A 16,743-nucleotide genomic window follows, 5' to 3' on the forward strand; every position below is an offset into this window, starting at 1 on the left:
GAGCATGGAGACATGCTTTCTTATTGCTTTCTAGTATCAAGTGTAGTTGTTTCTATTCTCCGCTTTGCAGAATTGATCTTTCTTCTTTCAGTTCTCTTGTTCATCTTTAATTTCCTATCCTCATATCTATTTCCATTATCTTAAAAAATTGTAACTGGGTTCTAATTTTCAATCTTTTCCATTATCATCTGGAAGGCTTTTATATTTTATATTTTATATATTACTTTTTTTTGAGAAATGGGAAATATTATTGATCACAAGTTACTGTGTGGACATTTCACACTCTCTCTTTTACTTTGTTTTAGAGTGGGACTTTTCCAAACTGGCATCTAATCTTCAATCTTTGACGGAAGCTAGAGAAATCCACGAAGATAGTGCTCAATTGGAAAGCACCAAAGTTAGGCGTTCAAGCACCTTCCCACGTCTAGGTAGACATGTACCAAACTATTCATCCACTCAACAACATTGGGAATCCCGGTCAAACCCTTTCCCACTTGCCACTTGGCCTTTTTTCTTTCTGTTTCCAAGTCCTATCCACCTAGGCCTTCTCCCACTTGCCCATAAAATAAGAAACCTTGGTTAACATATATATATATATAAGGGTGAATATTGTTATATTATATGCTTTTATTGTTATAATCCAGGAGACAAAGATGTAATTAATCTATCATAAAGAGAGCAAAAGTGAGATCTAGAGCAAAGGGGGTGACATGCAGCCTTGAGTGTATAATAATTGATCGATTACCAAGAATTCTTCAACGGCTTCTCGAGCAACGCCGAGATATACATCTCCTTGAGCTCCGGCCCCCTATCGAGCTTCCTGCCGACCTCCCACCTGACCTTCCCAAAGCCGACGCTCTCAAAAAGCGAGACGTACTCATCCATCTGCCCTTCCACGAAGAAGAAGTGGTCCAACCAAAACAAACCCCCGGGCCTCAACACCCTGTAGACGTCGAACACGATGAAATGCAACAACGTCGTCGGAATCCAATTGCTGAGGACGTGCATGGAGTGCACCACGTCCAACGTGTTGTCGAAGAACGGCAGCCGCTGCGATATGCTCATGTACAACGGCACGATCCCCCGCGCCGCGATGAAGTTACTGAAAGGCCCGTTGAGGTTCACGGTGGTGGCCACGACGGTGACGTTGCGCTCCCGCATCCGGACGGCGAACGTCCCCGACCCACCTGTGTTATTATCATATATATATATAAACTCAGCTAATTAAGATTATTTAGGGGGAGAACGAAATAAAAGTGAGGTTAAAAGTGTAAGGAGAAAATAGATAAGAGTGAAAACTTGCTAAAATAGATTTTAGGAGGTCTAAAATCTAAATGTAAGTAGCCGGGCCAATATTTAATTTTTAATAACTAGAGAAAGAAGTGATCGGTTAATAATACCTCCAATGTCGAGGCCTATGCGAATGGATCCAGGCGGCTTGGCTGCAGCGAGGACGTCGTCGATGGTGAAGTCAAGGGGGTTAGTCGACGGCGTGACCCACCGGTGCTTCTCTCGGCCGGCGAGGTCGAAGCAGTCCTTGCAGTCATCGAAGGAGTTTGAATTCTTGCGATCTACAAGGCAAGAGAAGGACTTGCAAGAGTAAGCGGACCAGTGGATAGAATTATCCGGAGGAGTCGACCAAAGAGAGAGAGGAAGAGGGAGGGGTGGAGAAGGGTCAGAAGGCGCCGGAGGACGGCAGCGGCGGCGGGGGAGCGGCTCGCAGCCTTTGAGGAGGAGCTTCTGGGCGAGGAGCTCGTCGTCGGGGCAGGAGGAGTTGATGGGGTAGGAGAGGAAGGAGGAGAGAAGGGAGGGGAAGAGGAGGCAAGGGAGGCCAATGGGCGGGTGGAGGAAGGAGGAGTCGAGGTTGGGGTTGTGGCCAAAGGGGAGGGGTTGGGGGGAGGTGAAGGTGAAGTATTCTTGGGGGAGGGAGGAGATGGAAAGAGGAGGAGGAGAAGAGGTGGTGACGGAGGAGGAGGTGGAGGAGGAGAAGAGGTAGAAGGTGAGGAGGTTGGAGGAGACGAGGAGGAGGAGGAAGAACAGGAGGGTTGGGTGGGATTCCATACTGGAGATCGGAGAGGGAGTGAGGTTGTAGTAGTGGTGTCTTAATTCTTTTTTTTTCTTTTTCTTTTTATCTACCGATGAGTGCAAAGTTGTTGATATTGGAAGAGTCTGGTCGGAGGACCCAAATTTCTAGTCAAAATTCTGGAGCAACGTGAGGGGGTTGTCTGCAAAATAAAGGGCAAGTTCTTTTCTTTTTTTTTTTTCTTGAAAAAAAAGGAAATACATTAATCAATTAGCTGGGTTTTTTTACCATTTAATTATATTTAATTTTTTAATTTAGTATATATAGTAATTTTTTTCTTATCGTTGATATATATTTTGTTATAGAATACATAATATATATATATATATATATATATATATATATATATATATATATATATATATATATATATATATAATGTCTACCCTGAGAACGTAGAGTACTTGGCACGCAAGAGCTTTCAGCGACTCAAGCACACGGGTATGTACACTAAAATTTATTATATAATTAAACTATATAATACAAATTGCTTTAGGAAAGATAACTCTACTTGATGTAGGATAGCTAGTGCCTAGAGTTCGGCAGCCAAAAAAAAAAAGGACAGTTGGAAGAGTGCAAGCTTAAGAGTGGTAACAATTTATAAGTAGAGGAAAATATGTAACATGACTTGTGCTAGCTGGATCTGTGACTATGATATTTGCCATAGTACTTCTCTATTGCATTATTTGCATAGTAGATACGCCTACTCTCTAAGAAGCACGGATAATAGTTATTGGACTCTTGGTGCCCTTAATAAATAACTATGATAAAGGAAGTAGGTTGCCCATGTGGGTTCCAAACTAGTCAATTGCATGTATAATAAATAGTTGCAGTTGTAGTGACCGAGGTAAAGGAATACTCCAGAGATCTAAAGAAACAAAAATAACGCAAAACAATATATAAATATAGTATTATATAGTGTCGTGGATATTTCAAGGTATGCCTCAACGTTGACCATACCGATGGCATACCAAAATGTAGGGTGCCCAAGATGTAGGATACCACACAGCACTCTTCTAGCAGGATTCTCTTGTCGTGCCTAACTTGAGGAAGAAAGAAGATGTCACTGTGATCCACGAGTTAAGTTTTTATTTGACTCAACCCAACTCAGTCTATCTCTTTCTTTATCCTCGAGCTAGGGCATGCGAGCGATGGGCGATGACTGAGTAGGACGGCAAGCATGGTAAGCAGTGAAAAACAGAGATTATTCTCTATCTTTCTTTCTCTCTCTCTCTCACAGCGCGAGCTTCTACAAGTGCGGCGACAGGGAAAGCCATCCTTGACTGTGCCTTACCATATAAACAACATTTGGACAACTACTTCATGCAGAAGAAATGGTATACGCCTTGGATTTGGATCTGTAACCACTGAGTTGTAAGCACAGATAAGCAATAAGAAACAAGAGCACACGGGGGAACTGCAGGAAAGAAGCAATAACAAAGACACCTACAGCTCTCTCCTTTTCTTTTTTACATAATGAATTATGATCCCCCTTTCTGGTGAAGAAGGTTGATAATTGTCACAGATCTCATGAAATCTCAGAATCATATCTGCCTTACTAACAAGTTGAGGATTAAAACCATATACAAGAAAAACTTTGAGATATGAAAGAATAATAAATGTTTGAGCAAACTTATGACTACGTCGAGAATATGTCTTATGCACAACAAAAATGTGAGGGGCCAGAAGCTGCTATCTTGGGCGTCTGCCTCTATCTGTAATATTATTTGAAATGCAGGCCTTGTTGAGCGAATGATCAGCATGATCAAAGAGATTGAGAAATTGTGTAATACTCAGTCCGCGTGCTGTTTTCTCTCGAGCCGCAGATTGATATACCAAGTGGCTAGCTTGTGAAGGCTCAAACCAACTAGTATCTTGCAAATGGCGAGCATGACATACGTCAGGGTGGACCACAAGAAGATCCAGAATAATCTCCATATAAATGGGCCGGAGGGAAGAAGGTTAGCATAAACTGGAGTCAGCACTCGGATAACCTAATTTAAACAAAATAATAATAATTGATGGTTCTTTAACAAGTCAACAGAAACAAAAGAGTTGGTTTTGTAAATAGATATCATCAGACATCCTACCACACAAGCTGGTGCAAGAGGGATGAAAGGAAGGTCCTTCCGTCGTTCATCGGGCTTCTCATTTAGAATCTGTGAGATAAAAATCACAAGATGTAGATGTAATGGGTTCTTGACTCAATAAACAGAACCAGGGATAAGCACGATGAGAACAAATTAGCCACAACAAGACTGAAATTGCAGAAAATTGTTACATGTCGAACATTCTATATGTTGCATATTTTAGCTTTTTGTATACTTCAATCAATAGAAATAAAAAACAAAAACAAAACTCAAATCCTAACTCGATCGTCTATCTCTACAACGCAAATAGCACTTAAGTCAAACTTGCACATGTCCAATATCTCCCAGAGAGACCCCTATCTGCTATTTAACTGTCAGAGCATTTTTTTTTAACATATATCCAACCTAAGTGCTCTTTGCAACAATGGATGAACCTCCTCTTGGGTACAATCAAATGCAACGCACTATTTCAAAAAGATTTAGGAATTTAACCAATTTTTCAAAAGGAAAAGTTTACAACTGTATTTCCACGCTCCTTTTTATTTTTATCACCTACTACATAACACTTTCCCAGATTTCTGATAGATTTCATTCAAATTTTTACTATGTTGTCATATTGCCTTACTGATCCCAGCTGGTACAAGGACACCTAGGCTTAAATTTCAAAAAGTACTTCTAAATATACAAACAGAGTAATGGAATATTTGCCAGACAACTCAGCACATGGATGCAAGAAAATGCAATCATGCACAGATGTATTGAGTTTGTCTGCCTGCCTGTATTGTGTGTAATTGGATAGACAACAAAATGATGGACATACTTATAGCTACAATGTTACGTTCTCTATAGTGAAACTTATGAGACCTTTTATTCTGTTAATGACAGCTCATATCATTTCTCCATGCAACAAAGTACAAAAAAAATCAGTGAATATAATTCAAGCTCTTACTAGTTAAAACTTAAATGAGAGATACAAAGACAAAACAAAGAATTTGCACGCATAACACTTCCTCCATGATTGTAAAAATATTAATGATAAAAAGAATCAAGAGGGAGAATTCAGTATTAGAAAGAACCAAGCTTTAAACTTTCTATAGCTTATTTAGATCACAAGCTCAATATATCAATAGAACCATGATGCATGGCCCTAAAGGTGACCTAATCTAAAAGAGGAGGATAGTCTTACCTGCTTGCATAGATCTTCCAAAAACTCTGAATATGCAACTGGTTTTATTTCATTAAATTTGGCAAGAAATGAATGCTTGATTGCATCAACAAGCATTTCGCACATGAACACCAGAAGGGCATTCTGAATGGTTATAGCAAAGATAAATGTAAGCAGTCAATAAGAGTTCAAGTCAGCTAAATTAGAGCCTAATCACTTCTTTGAAAGAGAATATCTACAATTTAAAATGTATAACTTACTATAAGAAAACTCTCAAACCATGATCCCTCGGCCTCCAGGATATTCTGAGCTAGAACAAATAATAGAAAAGCTGTGATGTGGAATCTCTCCACAATATCTGCACAAAAGGAAATATCAAGAATAAATGAAATTTATAATATAACTCATTAAATGTTTAAAAAATGAGGAAAAAGGTAATGGCAGAAAGGTGTCACTAATCAACCAACTAAGATGATTCCAAAATATGCAACTTATTGTATATTTGTATAGTATGACATCTGAAATCTATAAGGAAAAAGAAAAAGGACAAAAATTTCAGATTTAGCTGTAGTAGTAAGAATAAGTGCTTAAATCAACAGGAAAGCAGTCAAATTCTGTGATAAAAGATGTGTGATAAAAGTTGGAGCTCTAGAAGGTTCCAAATAAGCAATCTGTCACTAATTTTCTCATTGTCATGAAATAAAAATCATAAACAAGAGTGAACATGGAATAGTTGATGAAAACCTAGAGGACGAATTCACAAATGTGGAAAAACATAATTCCAATTATTAATCCAATAATCAGGGTCAGAATACTCATGAGACCTATGAATTCAAAAGAACATCTTTGAAGGCACCTCAAAGAGTTAGAATCTCAAGTGCAAAGAGAATAAGACAGTTACATATGAATGGTGAGGAGAACTTATACAATTACAGATATAGTGACTGCAAAGGTGAATGGGGCAGCCTTTAACCTTCAAAGTGACCCTGTCGAAGAGGCAAAGGAGTTCAAAAGAAGAAATAGCAAGGAAATGCGTGCCCTTGGGAGGATACTAATCACCATTTGTGTATTGCATGCCATTAGAAACTGGTAGATAACAAAACACCAAATATCATAGTTCAAGAAGAGATGCCTTTTCTTTGGTACAGAGGAAGGCAAATGTTTAAGATAGTTCTGATCTCCACTAATTGAAAAATAAATAAGAATCTTTGCATATGTAGAACCAAAAAAAAGAAGCAAGAAATAGCAAACAAGCTGCATATTTTGGCACAAAGAAAATGTAAAGATCAAGAAAAACAAACTCACCATAGTACACCAAATCATGAAGGTTCTCTTTGCTAACACGTTTGAATACATTGCTTTTAATCTCAGCAAAATTACTTGACACAAGTAGAGCCAACAAAGCATTATTATGGGCAATAATACATGTTGATAATGTGATAGCCTGAGCTAACAAGACAAAAGAATGAACAAGTGTGACTTGTTAAGGAAACCAAAATAATAGAAATATCAATATAAAGGAACAAAAAGATAGGAATAATAAATTGTTGCAAAGGATATCAAATGCAATGACAGCTATAGTTTCGTCTAAGATGAATCTCATCAGTTCGAATGTTGTTTTATCTGGTGAACAATTTGAAAGCCCCTCCGCAGAATTGAACAATACTTGCAAAATATCCTCCCCAAAAGATTGACAGAGTTTATCAAATATCTGCCACAAAATTTAAGAATAGTTAAATGAAAGTAACCATTAGCATATACATCCAACATCTTATACTCAGGTTTCTCACCTCTAATACATTGTATATCACATAGAGCTTGATAGTTCCTTGGCCACGAATAACATGGTATATTAAGCTAATATCTGATGCAAATAAAACATTTGAATGGGTTATACAAAACATTTTGTACATTCCACACCTGCATGTTTAAGCTAAAAAGCAAGTAACAAGCCAACCTATCATTTGCAAGGAACTAATTCCTAGCACTAATACAATAAAACATCCATAATCTGACAGTTCAGCAGCATTTGGTCTCACGAATTGCCTGCCACAGAGTGAGTAGTCAACATCACATTTAACAGGTTATGTTGCCAAAAGAAAGGATGAAATGGAAAGACAGATGGTCCATACATGCAGTTCAAAGATGACTTGTCCTAAATCATGTGAAATGCACATCATTAAAGAATATTGCCAAAATATTATGAATTTTCCTCATAAGTGAATGATTAGAAGTATTAAAAGTTAATAGAATTTTTGTCTGAGAATTTAAATATGAAGTTATATTACTATATACATCAAGAAGACAAGAAGAAAATCAACAGAAAATTATTCAGTAAAGCAGGGAGACAAAAACATTTCCACAAATAAAATCTCGATGTTTGCTAGCATCAGGGTTTGCTAGTAATTTGTATCATTCTTGTCAACAAGAAGCCATCCTGGAATGGCTGTCTTATCTTTCTGATAATGTTTTTGAAATTGGTTTCCTGCAAGACATGGGCTAAAGCATTCATTATTGCAGAAACTAGGTGTCCTTGTAAAATATATAGGCAAGGCAAATTGAAAGATGTACAGAAACCGTGTAGCACAGACTGAGTGCAGGGACACTACCGTGAACCGACCAGCATGTTGCATGAGTCATTCTTGTTTAAGGAACTAATTAGTCCTATGCATGAAAGGGTGTGGGTGTTACAAGCGCAACATATTTTTTTTATGTTTGTCAGTCCAGATATCCCAGGAATGGATATGAGTACTTGGCTGGTATATATCTACAGCAACAATTTTTTGCGTAAATTTGAGTACAGATTATTGCAACCTACCTGGTGTTTACAACTCTCCAAATAGCCATTAGAATTCTCGCTGGCATAATAGTTAGCATAGATAGAAACGAATCCAAGCATACAAAGAAACCTGCAACAATAAGCTGCAGCATTGTAATCAACATCAGAAATGCAGTTTCTATAGGAAAACAACAAGCTATATTAAACATATTCATAGAAAAATAAATGACGCTTATTCATGACAAGGGAGAAAGGGGAAAAAAACAAGTGCATCACTATGTTGACTTTGAATCTTGAGAATATAAACTACAAGACCATAACTGTATTGGACATTAGCATATGTAAAATCATAAAATATGTCTGAAGGTATATAGCTCAAATTTCAACTGCAAGGTACTTTTATCTACTTATACCATCTACTTGCTCCATGGGAAGATCCTTGACCTTTGCTAACAAGGGAATGAACGATCCATGTAATCTCTTCATAATCACACAAACAACAATGCATGTTTGCAGGAAATTCAGACTATAACAGAAAAGAAAAACCTATTTCATATATGTCAAGCTGTAGACATAATTAAGAATCACTACAAAGTTTGATTGACTCAGTAGCTTTCAAATAGCCAGTTTTTTATATATATATGTATAGGAAAATACCCGTTCACATCTCCATGGCACATGAAACATAGTATTATAGACCCTCTGTCGTTTCTTCTCATTTCCTGCAGATATTGTGCTCCTGAGTGAATTTCCATTGTATACCTCTCCAATAAAATACTTTAAAGGCGTCTTATCAACAGATGAGAATTCTGCAATTAATCAATAATCAGAAACAGATATATATCATGCAAATTAATAATATGCATATAAAGCATCCACCTTATAACATATATCATTATATTGTTAACTTATAAATTATAATAGCTCATAAATTCAAGTGAATACAAAAGGAAAATGTAATAGTACCTAATAACAACATATCCACGTCACAAATAAGACTCCACATAATATAGATACCAATTTTCAACTGATTTTGGCAGAAGCATGTACATTAACTGCAACATTCTATCATAAGACAAGGAGCAGCATAACAAAACAAAGTGATTGAAGTTGTAGTAGCATCATGGAAGCAGGTAGCAGTGGAAGAAAGTTGGATCAAATAAAAGTAAAACAAAAGAAAATAAATCAAGCTTTGGATCTCACTTAATATAAAAAAGAAGACATTGCAATTTAATTCAATGTCGAGGTTCTTTCTATGTCTAGGAAAATCTTAGAAAGATATCTCCCGAGTTGCATGGCCCTGACCTCTGTTAAATCTATGCGAGACTGCCTACAAGTTTTCCAGGAATACCTCTATTGCTTAATTTTGGTTTAGCAAAAGAACTGCAACAAATATCTAGGCATCAAGGCAACAAAATTTCCTCATCTCTTCTGATTTTACTTTCCAACCATGTATTGTGCCCCCAAAATAAACTATTATACAATAATTATTATCCTGATCTCTTTCTTGTGCCTGCCTATTCATAATAGAAGAGAAATAAAATTTAAGACAGGTATAGTATAAGACGGAAGAAAATAGCAACTAAACTCCAAAATTGGAGGTATTTCTTTGATGTACTCCAACATTACAGGTATAATCAATTTAATGATTCTAAGAGAGCAAGGATGCTTTAGATATGTATCATGAAATGATGAAAGAAAAATTATAACGAAGAGAGATCCTCTAAGCTCTCATCTGCAAATAATTTGCATTGGAGTCTTGTAAGAACTCAACTATCATAAACAATCAAGATAAACCACAACGTGACACTTCAATGAACAAAATGTAATATTATATGCTATAACCAATCGGATTCATACAAAATGAAATCCAGTTAAGGAGAATGAGAGAATCGCTGTACCTCCAAGAAGATTTGGATTCTCCGCCATCATCCGATTCCAATCCAACGACTCCTCCTTCTCCAATTTGGTAGCCCTCCCATTCGATTCCGGTCTCCATTCCCCTGCCGAACTCTCCCTTGTGCTGTTCACCTCATCTTCCATCTCACCAATCGCGTTCCCGTTCGCATTCCTCTGCCTCAACTCCACATAAGAGATGCAGCTCTCTCGGGAGCTCTCGACCACCGTGTTCTCGTACACCGTCTCCACCATCGATCTGTCCGCCAAAACCTTGAACCCGATCTCATCCCCGCAGCACCCGTCGAATGGCTTCGGAAAGATTTCCGCCGCTGCCTTCTTCTTCTTCTTGGAGGCCTTGGATTTCTTCTTACGGCGGATTGGGAAGCCGCCGTCTTGTCCGGCATGATCGGAGAGAGGACGGGGGGAGAAGATACCGTCGTCACCGGAGCTGTCGCCGGCGAGGAGCTCGAAGGAGAGCTGCCTCCCGACGGATCTGATAGACATCTGGCAAAGAAAGAGATCGAATCCAAGGAAGAGAAGGGGAGGAATCCCTAGAAACCTCGCCGAACGGGTGAACCGATCACAGCGCGGGTGAGTATATATATTATAGAGGTCTCTGGAGTAACGGCCACTTTTCTCCTTTTTTTTTTTTTCTTTTCTTTTTTCTTTTTGTTATCTTTCTGCAAATAGCCCCGACTAGTCTGCCATCGTGGCACCATCCCTGCACACAACACCATCACTGCATATTTGCAATTTACACCCACATTATCTATCTATTTTACATATACCGCCCTAGCGACGACACCATCACTCAGTTATTTGCAATATATATGCAATGACAATTGGCACGTTGTAACTGCAAACATTGAAGGAATATATTCTACTAGAGTTGTTAAGTACTTTTTTCATAACTAAGGAGATTATAAATTTAATTTTAATTTTAAATAATATTATGAAGAAATTATTTAATGATCCGGTGATTTAACTCAATTCGATTAATGACACGATGTGATTAGTTTGAAAGATTAGAAAAAAAAACTTGCCAACATTGACAACTGGTAAGGTTTTCACAATATAATCACAAGAGAAGGGGATATTTGATTGATTTAATTTAATAGATATGAAGAATTGAACCTCTATCATGCATGTGGTAAATTTGACTACAGTGGTGCTACTGATAATTAAAATAAAATCCACTAAGAACAAATATACACGTGTCAAGTTTGTTTTAGGGACTACAACAGTATATCCAAAAGATACAACGAGGTCATTGATTAATAAGGACGATGAGAATGAGAATGTTAATCAATTAGATGAGGATTAGTGTCAGTCCAATCCCTTCACTGTCCACCCCCCTTTGATTTGCTCATGCCTCTTGTCTGTCTTTGATCGTTCTTCATGAACCACTGTGCTACTTCCTCTTTCTCCATTTCTTTCAGGTCCCTATAAATATTTAGATAAAGATTATACTTTCAGAGGACTAACCAAAGAATTGATTAAAAGACGAGGAACCTGCAGAAATTTGCAGGAAGCTCAAAAAGGTCCCCCCAGAAAAAACATCTAGATAAAGTGATGAAAAGGTATCATCATAAGAATGTTTCACATAAAAATAGATGACTCTTTATGCACACTTGAGAATATACAACTTCTATGAAGTCTTGTCTGAGATAAATCCCTCATTACTAGATGAAGAAGCTGAGCAGATTAGTCACTCCTCCATATTTCCTTGGTTTTAACAATTCTTCTCAAGTTACTAGAAAGATGACTCCATTAGTTTTAAAGGCTTCCAAGATTTACCATGTAAACTTTGAAATTTGAATTAGTGAAATCAGACAGAACTGGAAAACAATATAAAGTTTGTGAAGATAACATCACACTCCTTTTCCCCTTTGACTGTAGCTTTGTACATTTACTTATCAATCTAACTGGATATGGATCTTCCACATTTGCGTAAAAGATGTAAACTGGTTCTTTGGTACTTGATTTGTCAACACTGCACCTAAACTACTTGAGAAAAGATTAATAGCACTGGAAACTAAATTAACAAAAATATCATTTTAGTTATTGTGTAGCTTCTCTATCATACATTAACAAAAAGGACAGCATCAAGGTTAAATGGATAAATATTGCCTTCACATTATAAGAGTTGATCGTACATCTTACCTCTAATCACCTAGTCAGAAACTACGGAAGGGGCATCATCTTCATCTGGATGCTTTTCAGAGCATGATGGCATATCGGCTGACATGAATCTGAAATCCTCTGATTTGCTAGGTAACTATAAGATCAAGATGTAATGTTCCTATTAGACTCGTCATTTAGACACCTCGTATGCAGCAGTTTGAATCCCAACAGAAAATAATGAAAATATAACATTATCAACTAAGCAATTCCCAAAAATATGCGTAGGTCAACACAATTTAAGATGCAAAGAAAGTGAAGAATGACCAGCTTCAAGTTGACAACAACATTATGCGAGTTGGTACCTAGTTCCTAGCAAAATAAAGGGGAATATATTATATCTGTCCTTATGCTTTCATTTTTATACTTAGAGAATAGAGACCCTTGTGGTTTTTAGAATAGTATAAAGTAAGTCCTTGTGTTTTGGAACTTGTTAAAATCACTCTATATAATTTTAAGCTATAAGAATATTAGTTAAGTAAAACCACATGGACCATTTTTGTAATGTTGCAACCAACAAGGAAATCTTTTATATAAAAATAACCACAAGGACCAATTTCTAGAGTTGCAAACCATAGAAATATCTTTTACAAAATAGAACCACAGGGATCAATTCTATGAAGTTCCAAACAACAGGAACAGATTTAGTAGTTTCCACCTATAGAGGATCTTACAAGGGGCTCATTATGGTACATTGAGGCTTTGCAGAAATAGTGATCTACCTTTGTGACGACAGTTTATGTTCACTAACGAAAACAAGGATTAAAATTTTAGTCTCCACATGGAAAAAGTCTGTGTAAAGAAGAAAGATGTTACCTTCCAATATAGCGATCATTCTCCATCTCTACATTGTAGTTCAAAGAGCCAACTAAATAAAATAAAATAAAACTTAAATACTAGTAAATATTATAAAGAAGACCATATTAGGATGCCAAAAAGTAGAACTTGTTAATCATGCAGGTAATGGAAAATTTGATGGCAGATACAATAAAGCTCTTACCGAGAAATTCTGCACAAGCAAACTAGGGGGCGGAGGTGGCAGCTCTTCTCTCTTAGTGTCAGTCCTAGATTCTGAGGTGCTCACTGTAAGAAAGCTGTTAAAAGTAGCATTAGCACAAGTAGAAGAGGTGAATTGCCCTGGATGTGAAGCACTGAGAGGAGAAAATAACGTACTGTAGATTCATGTATCTAGGTTTGATATATCTATGTTGATAAATAGATACTAAGAAATATAATATCTGTCTGACTATTTATCTATGAATGTCTACAGGGAAAAAGCTTATGTATGTATAGGGTCTTTCTTGGTACCCGTACCACTCAACTTTCTATTTCTTATATTGTACTAGAATTATCAACATTAGACATATATGTGATCAATTTTACTAGTAGTATCCTCAAAAGCACCCAAAGTTTGTCATTTCCAACATTCAGCTCCCTCTTCTCATTTATTCATTCGTCAACTTCTTTTTGGTGACTACTTATTATCATCTAACCTTATTTTTAATGGATGGTGTTGCCTTCATCAATTGTCCTTCTTTTCTATACACTCCCTCTGATTACCCAGTCCATCATTGCCCTCTGATGAAATGCTAAGCATGGCCAAGATTTTAAAAAGCACTATACTTAGGAAGAGAAGGAGATGAAAATATATTTTCAAGAGAATGAGTATTTTATTAGCGATGGCAATTCCAACCCAAATTGACCAATTCCTTCTAGACCCACCAGAAAATAATCATTCACATCTGTGAAGCATGGATATGGATATGAAGATACGGATACGGCGATAGGAGAAATTCTTAAAAGTAGGATACAGATACGACATGGATACACCAATAAATAAATAAATAATATATTTTCAATATGTTGTCAACCAATATAACATATGATAAAAAATGATTATCCCAGAAATGATAACATAAAAGGAAAAAAATCAAAAATAACTACAAATTTGGTATCTATATGCCTAAAACTTTAGAATAATATTGTAATAGAAAATTATATGAAACTCAAAATGTTAGTGAAACACTGAAATCTAATTCAACTATTAATCTACAATTAATTTGAATTTTTAAATGGCCTTCAAGTTATATATTTAATTCATTATCAAATAATAAAGCCGTAAAGTATCATAAAGGATTGGATAATCGTATGTATAAAGTATATGTTTTATATCATCTTTTAGCAAAAAAAAGAAAAATAAAAATGATTGGATAATCAAGAAATATATCAAAGTTGTATCAGAGCCGTATCCCGTCATATCAGAGCTGTAACAACACCATAACGAAAAATTAAAATTAATTAATTTTTAATTCAGATACTCCTCCAACTGTATCCGATACATATCGGACCATATTAGTGTCGTATCAGTATCTGATACGTACCGGATACTCGTAAGGAGGGGCAAATGAAGTATCTGTGTTTCATAGGTTCACATATAACCCGCACTCTAATACAATTAAACTTTAAGAATTAGAAATTAATTATCCATCTTATCCAAAAGCAAATAGAGAGAAATGGAAAGATAGATATTAAGAATTATAACAGCTCTACGCTGAAGCTAGAATGTGTCAGCTGTAAAGAACCTCTCAGGACACCACATACATACTGGGAATCTGAGATGCTCTAAAGACCTTGACGACCCACCTAAGACATAAGTTACATAGTTATATGTCAAATCTCAAGGAAGGATTATTAGAAGAACAACAAAAGAGTTGATCCATAGCATATATGAATACATGCATAGATATCATATAAAATTGGTTATCACCTTCTAACTTATGTGAATCACTGAAATGTGAATCATTAAGGGAACTCAAGCACTCAACAACAGCATTCATATATCACTAAGAAGAATGGTCTGGAAGTAGGTCAATGCCCAATAGTGAACTGATATAGGATACCTTGCTGTTTCAAAAAGATTCTCCAAAGGTATATCATCTTTTGTTTGGCCAAGCTTAACCCTTGCCTGAATGGTACAAAAAGGCATCATGTTATTCTAAAAGAATTTTTCATGCTAAAGTGCTAGATAAAAAAATCCACTAGGTGTAGGTTTGATAAAACAGATGATAATATGGGGAACCAAAAAAAGTAGCATCTTCTGGAAGATATCTTTTATCGTATAGTAATATGGCGAAATAGCTGAGATTAGTTAAACAAAACAGATGACTAAATGGGATCCTCTGAAAACCAACATATTAGTTCTTTTGAGTGGACGTTACTGAAATTTTTTGATGCATTTATATTTTTGAACAATAAAGAATCATCCTCAAAGGCGATTCTGTGCGAATTTCTGCATGCCACATGAACAAAAAGTATGGAGATTCAGATTTGACTATGAACTCAAAGTACAAATTTAACGCATTTAAGACATTGCTTAGATATTCTCATTGTTTACCTTAAAATCATCCCTCAACGGGTACTCAATATTCTCTTCAGAAAAGAATTGAAAGAGTTCGAGTGTGCCATCTATTCCAAATTCCTGTCAAATCATCAACATAATTCGAGATATAAAAACTTACACAGAATTATAACAGTCAGTGATCCACATAAAAAGTACACACTCTGTTCAGTCCTCCATTCACTAACAACTTTGCTACTGGAAACCCAGCATCATTTACTTCGTGGTTGTAACGAAATAGCGGCTGAAATGCTTCGTTTGTACTACAAATCGACGGATGTCGCGCTGGTGATATGATCGTCAAAGCTTGTTCTGAACGAGATATTGTATCAATCTTAGCCTAGAAATTAAAACAAAATTAGCAAATTAAACAGATCGCAGAATTCAAACTCCGATAAGAAGATCAAAGGAACGCGTACGTACTTTGGCTAATTGAATCCTTTGGGATATCTCGGACAGCTTATCCCGCTCCTCGGCTGTCTAAGGATAGAAGAGCAAAACCCACCAAGGAAGGATAAGCGAAGAGAACTGAGGAGGAATAGAAGGCGAACAAAAGATTCGTTATATTAGATTCTTTTACTCTTCTGGAAATGGCGGCGAAGACTCGATCCGCTGCGCGCTGGAGATCGAGAAGGGATCGGCCGAGCTGCCGGTAGCTCGCCACGTGTTCCTCCCTCCTCCGGCTTCCGTCCTCCGAGACCCTAAGCATCCTTCCCTCCCTCTCGTCGGACCCCCAACGCGTTTGTCACGTGCGGAGAGCATGCGAAGCTTGATTTAAATTCCATGAGAAAGAAAATAGTACAGAAATAAATATATAAAAAAAATCCATCCACGATATTATTCTGACAAAAAAAAAAAAAAACTTCAATCCATCAATGAATCAACTTTAAAATGTCAAACTATATACTGATCATTAATAAAGGAAGGGAAAATAATTATGAGATCCAAATCCATCTTAATTGACTTCTAATCACAGCATTCATTACAATATCATAGAGGCCGCCCAATCTAACAGCTCGAGCAATTTTAGGCCCGTTGTTTCATTTATCATGAGGTGCATGATTGTGTCCGTATATGTCTTCACCAGATTTTTTTTAAAAAAATATTATTTGAATAAAAAATTTAATAGCAAGTTAAATTTATTACAAC

At 36.6% G+C, this 16,743-nt stretch overlaps 3 protein-coding genes across 10 annotated transcripts; all 3 read right to left on the reverse strand.

Annotated features, from left to right (window-relative positions):
• Window positions 1-593: 593 nt before the first annotated feature.
• LOC140787596 (probable methyltransferase At1g29790) lies at window positions 594-2,203 on the reverse strand. The gene is made up of 2 exons (XM_073136600.1): window positions 1,401-2,203; window positions 594-1,187 (listed from the first exon to the last, which is right to left on the reverse strand). Exons 1-2 carry the CDS (start codon window positions 2,059-2,061, stop codon window positions 742-744), a joined length of 1,107 nt encoding a protein of 368 aa, XP_072992701.1. The 5' UTR covers window positions 2,062-2,203; the 3' UTR covers window positions 594-741.
• A 1,340-nt stretch (window positions 2,204-3,543) lies between these two features.
• Window positions 3,544-10,625, reverse strand: LOC140786593 (protein POLLEN DEFECTIVE IN GUIDANCE 1-like). The gene is made up of 11 exons (XM_073135138.1): window positions 10,019-10,625; window positions 8,775-8,926; window positions 8,157-8,260; window positions 7,296-7,384; window positions 7,129-7,202; window positions 6,899-7,049; window positions 6,644-6,811; window positions 5,599-5,696; window positions 5,360-5,482; window positions 4,174-4,242; window positions 3,544-4,077 (listed from the first exon to the last, which is right to left on the reverse strand). The coding sequence occupies exons 1-11, from the start codon at window positions 10,518-10,520 to the stop codon at window positions 3,877-3,879; spliced, it is 1,731 nt and encodes a 576-aa protein (XP_072991239.1). The 5' UTR covers window positions 10,521-10,625; the 3' UTR covers window positions 3,544-3,876.
• A 569-nt stretch (window positions 10,626-11,194) lies between these two features.
• Window positions 11,195-16,640, reverse strand: LOC140786594 (uncharacterized). Of its 8 annotated transcripts, XR_012108667.1 has the most exons (10): window positions 16,581-16,636; window positions 16,175-16,362; window positions 16,018-16,074; window positions 15,758-15,934; window positions 15,592-15,675; window positions 15,098-15,162; window positions 13,198-13,291; window positions 13,014-13,065; window positions 12,180-12,294; window positions 11,195-11,459 (listed from the first exon to the last, which is right to left on the reverse strand). XR_012108667.1 is itself a non-coding variant. In XM_073135139.1 (9 exons), the coding sequence occupies exons 2-8, from the start codon at window positions 16,301-16,303 to the stop codon at window positions 12,190-12,192; spliced, it is 711 nt and encodes a 236-aa protein (XP_072991240.1). In that variant the 5' UTR covers window positions 16,304-16,362; window positions 16,581-16,636; the 3' UTR covers window positions 11,195-11,459; window positions 12,180-12,189. The 8 variants fall into 8 exon arrangements, 3 of the variants coding, with proteins under 3 accessions (XP_072991240.1, XP_072991242.1, XP_072991241.1); XR_012108669.1 differs by lacking the exon at window positions 13,014-13,065 and having other exon boundaries at window positions 13,198-13,280; window positions 16,581-16,640; XR_012108666.1 differs by lacking the exon at window positions 16,581-16,636 and having other exon boundaries at window positions 16,175-16,482.
• Between the last annotated feature and the right edge of the window lie 103 nt (window positions 16,641-16,743).

This window comes from Typha latifolia, chromosome 4, assembly GCF_019914945.1.
Source record: "Typha latifolia isolate L0001 chromosome 4, TyphaL0001v2, whole genome shotgun sequence".
Taxonomy (NCBI): Eukaryota; Viridiplantae; Streptophyta; class Magnoliopsida; order Poales; family Typhaceae; genus Typha; species Typha latifolia.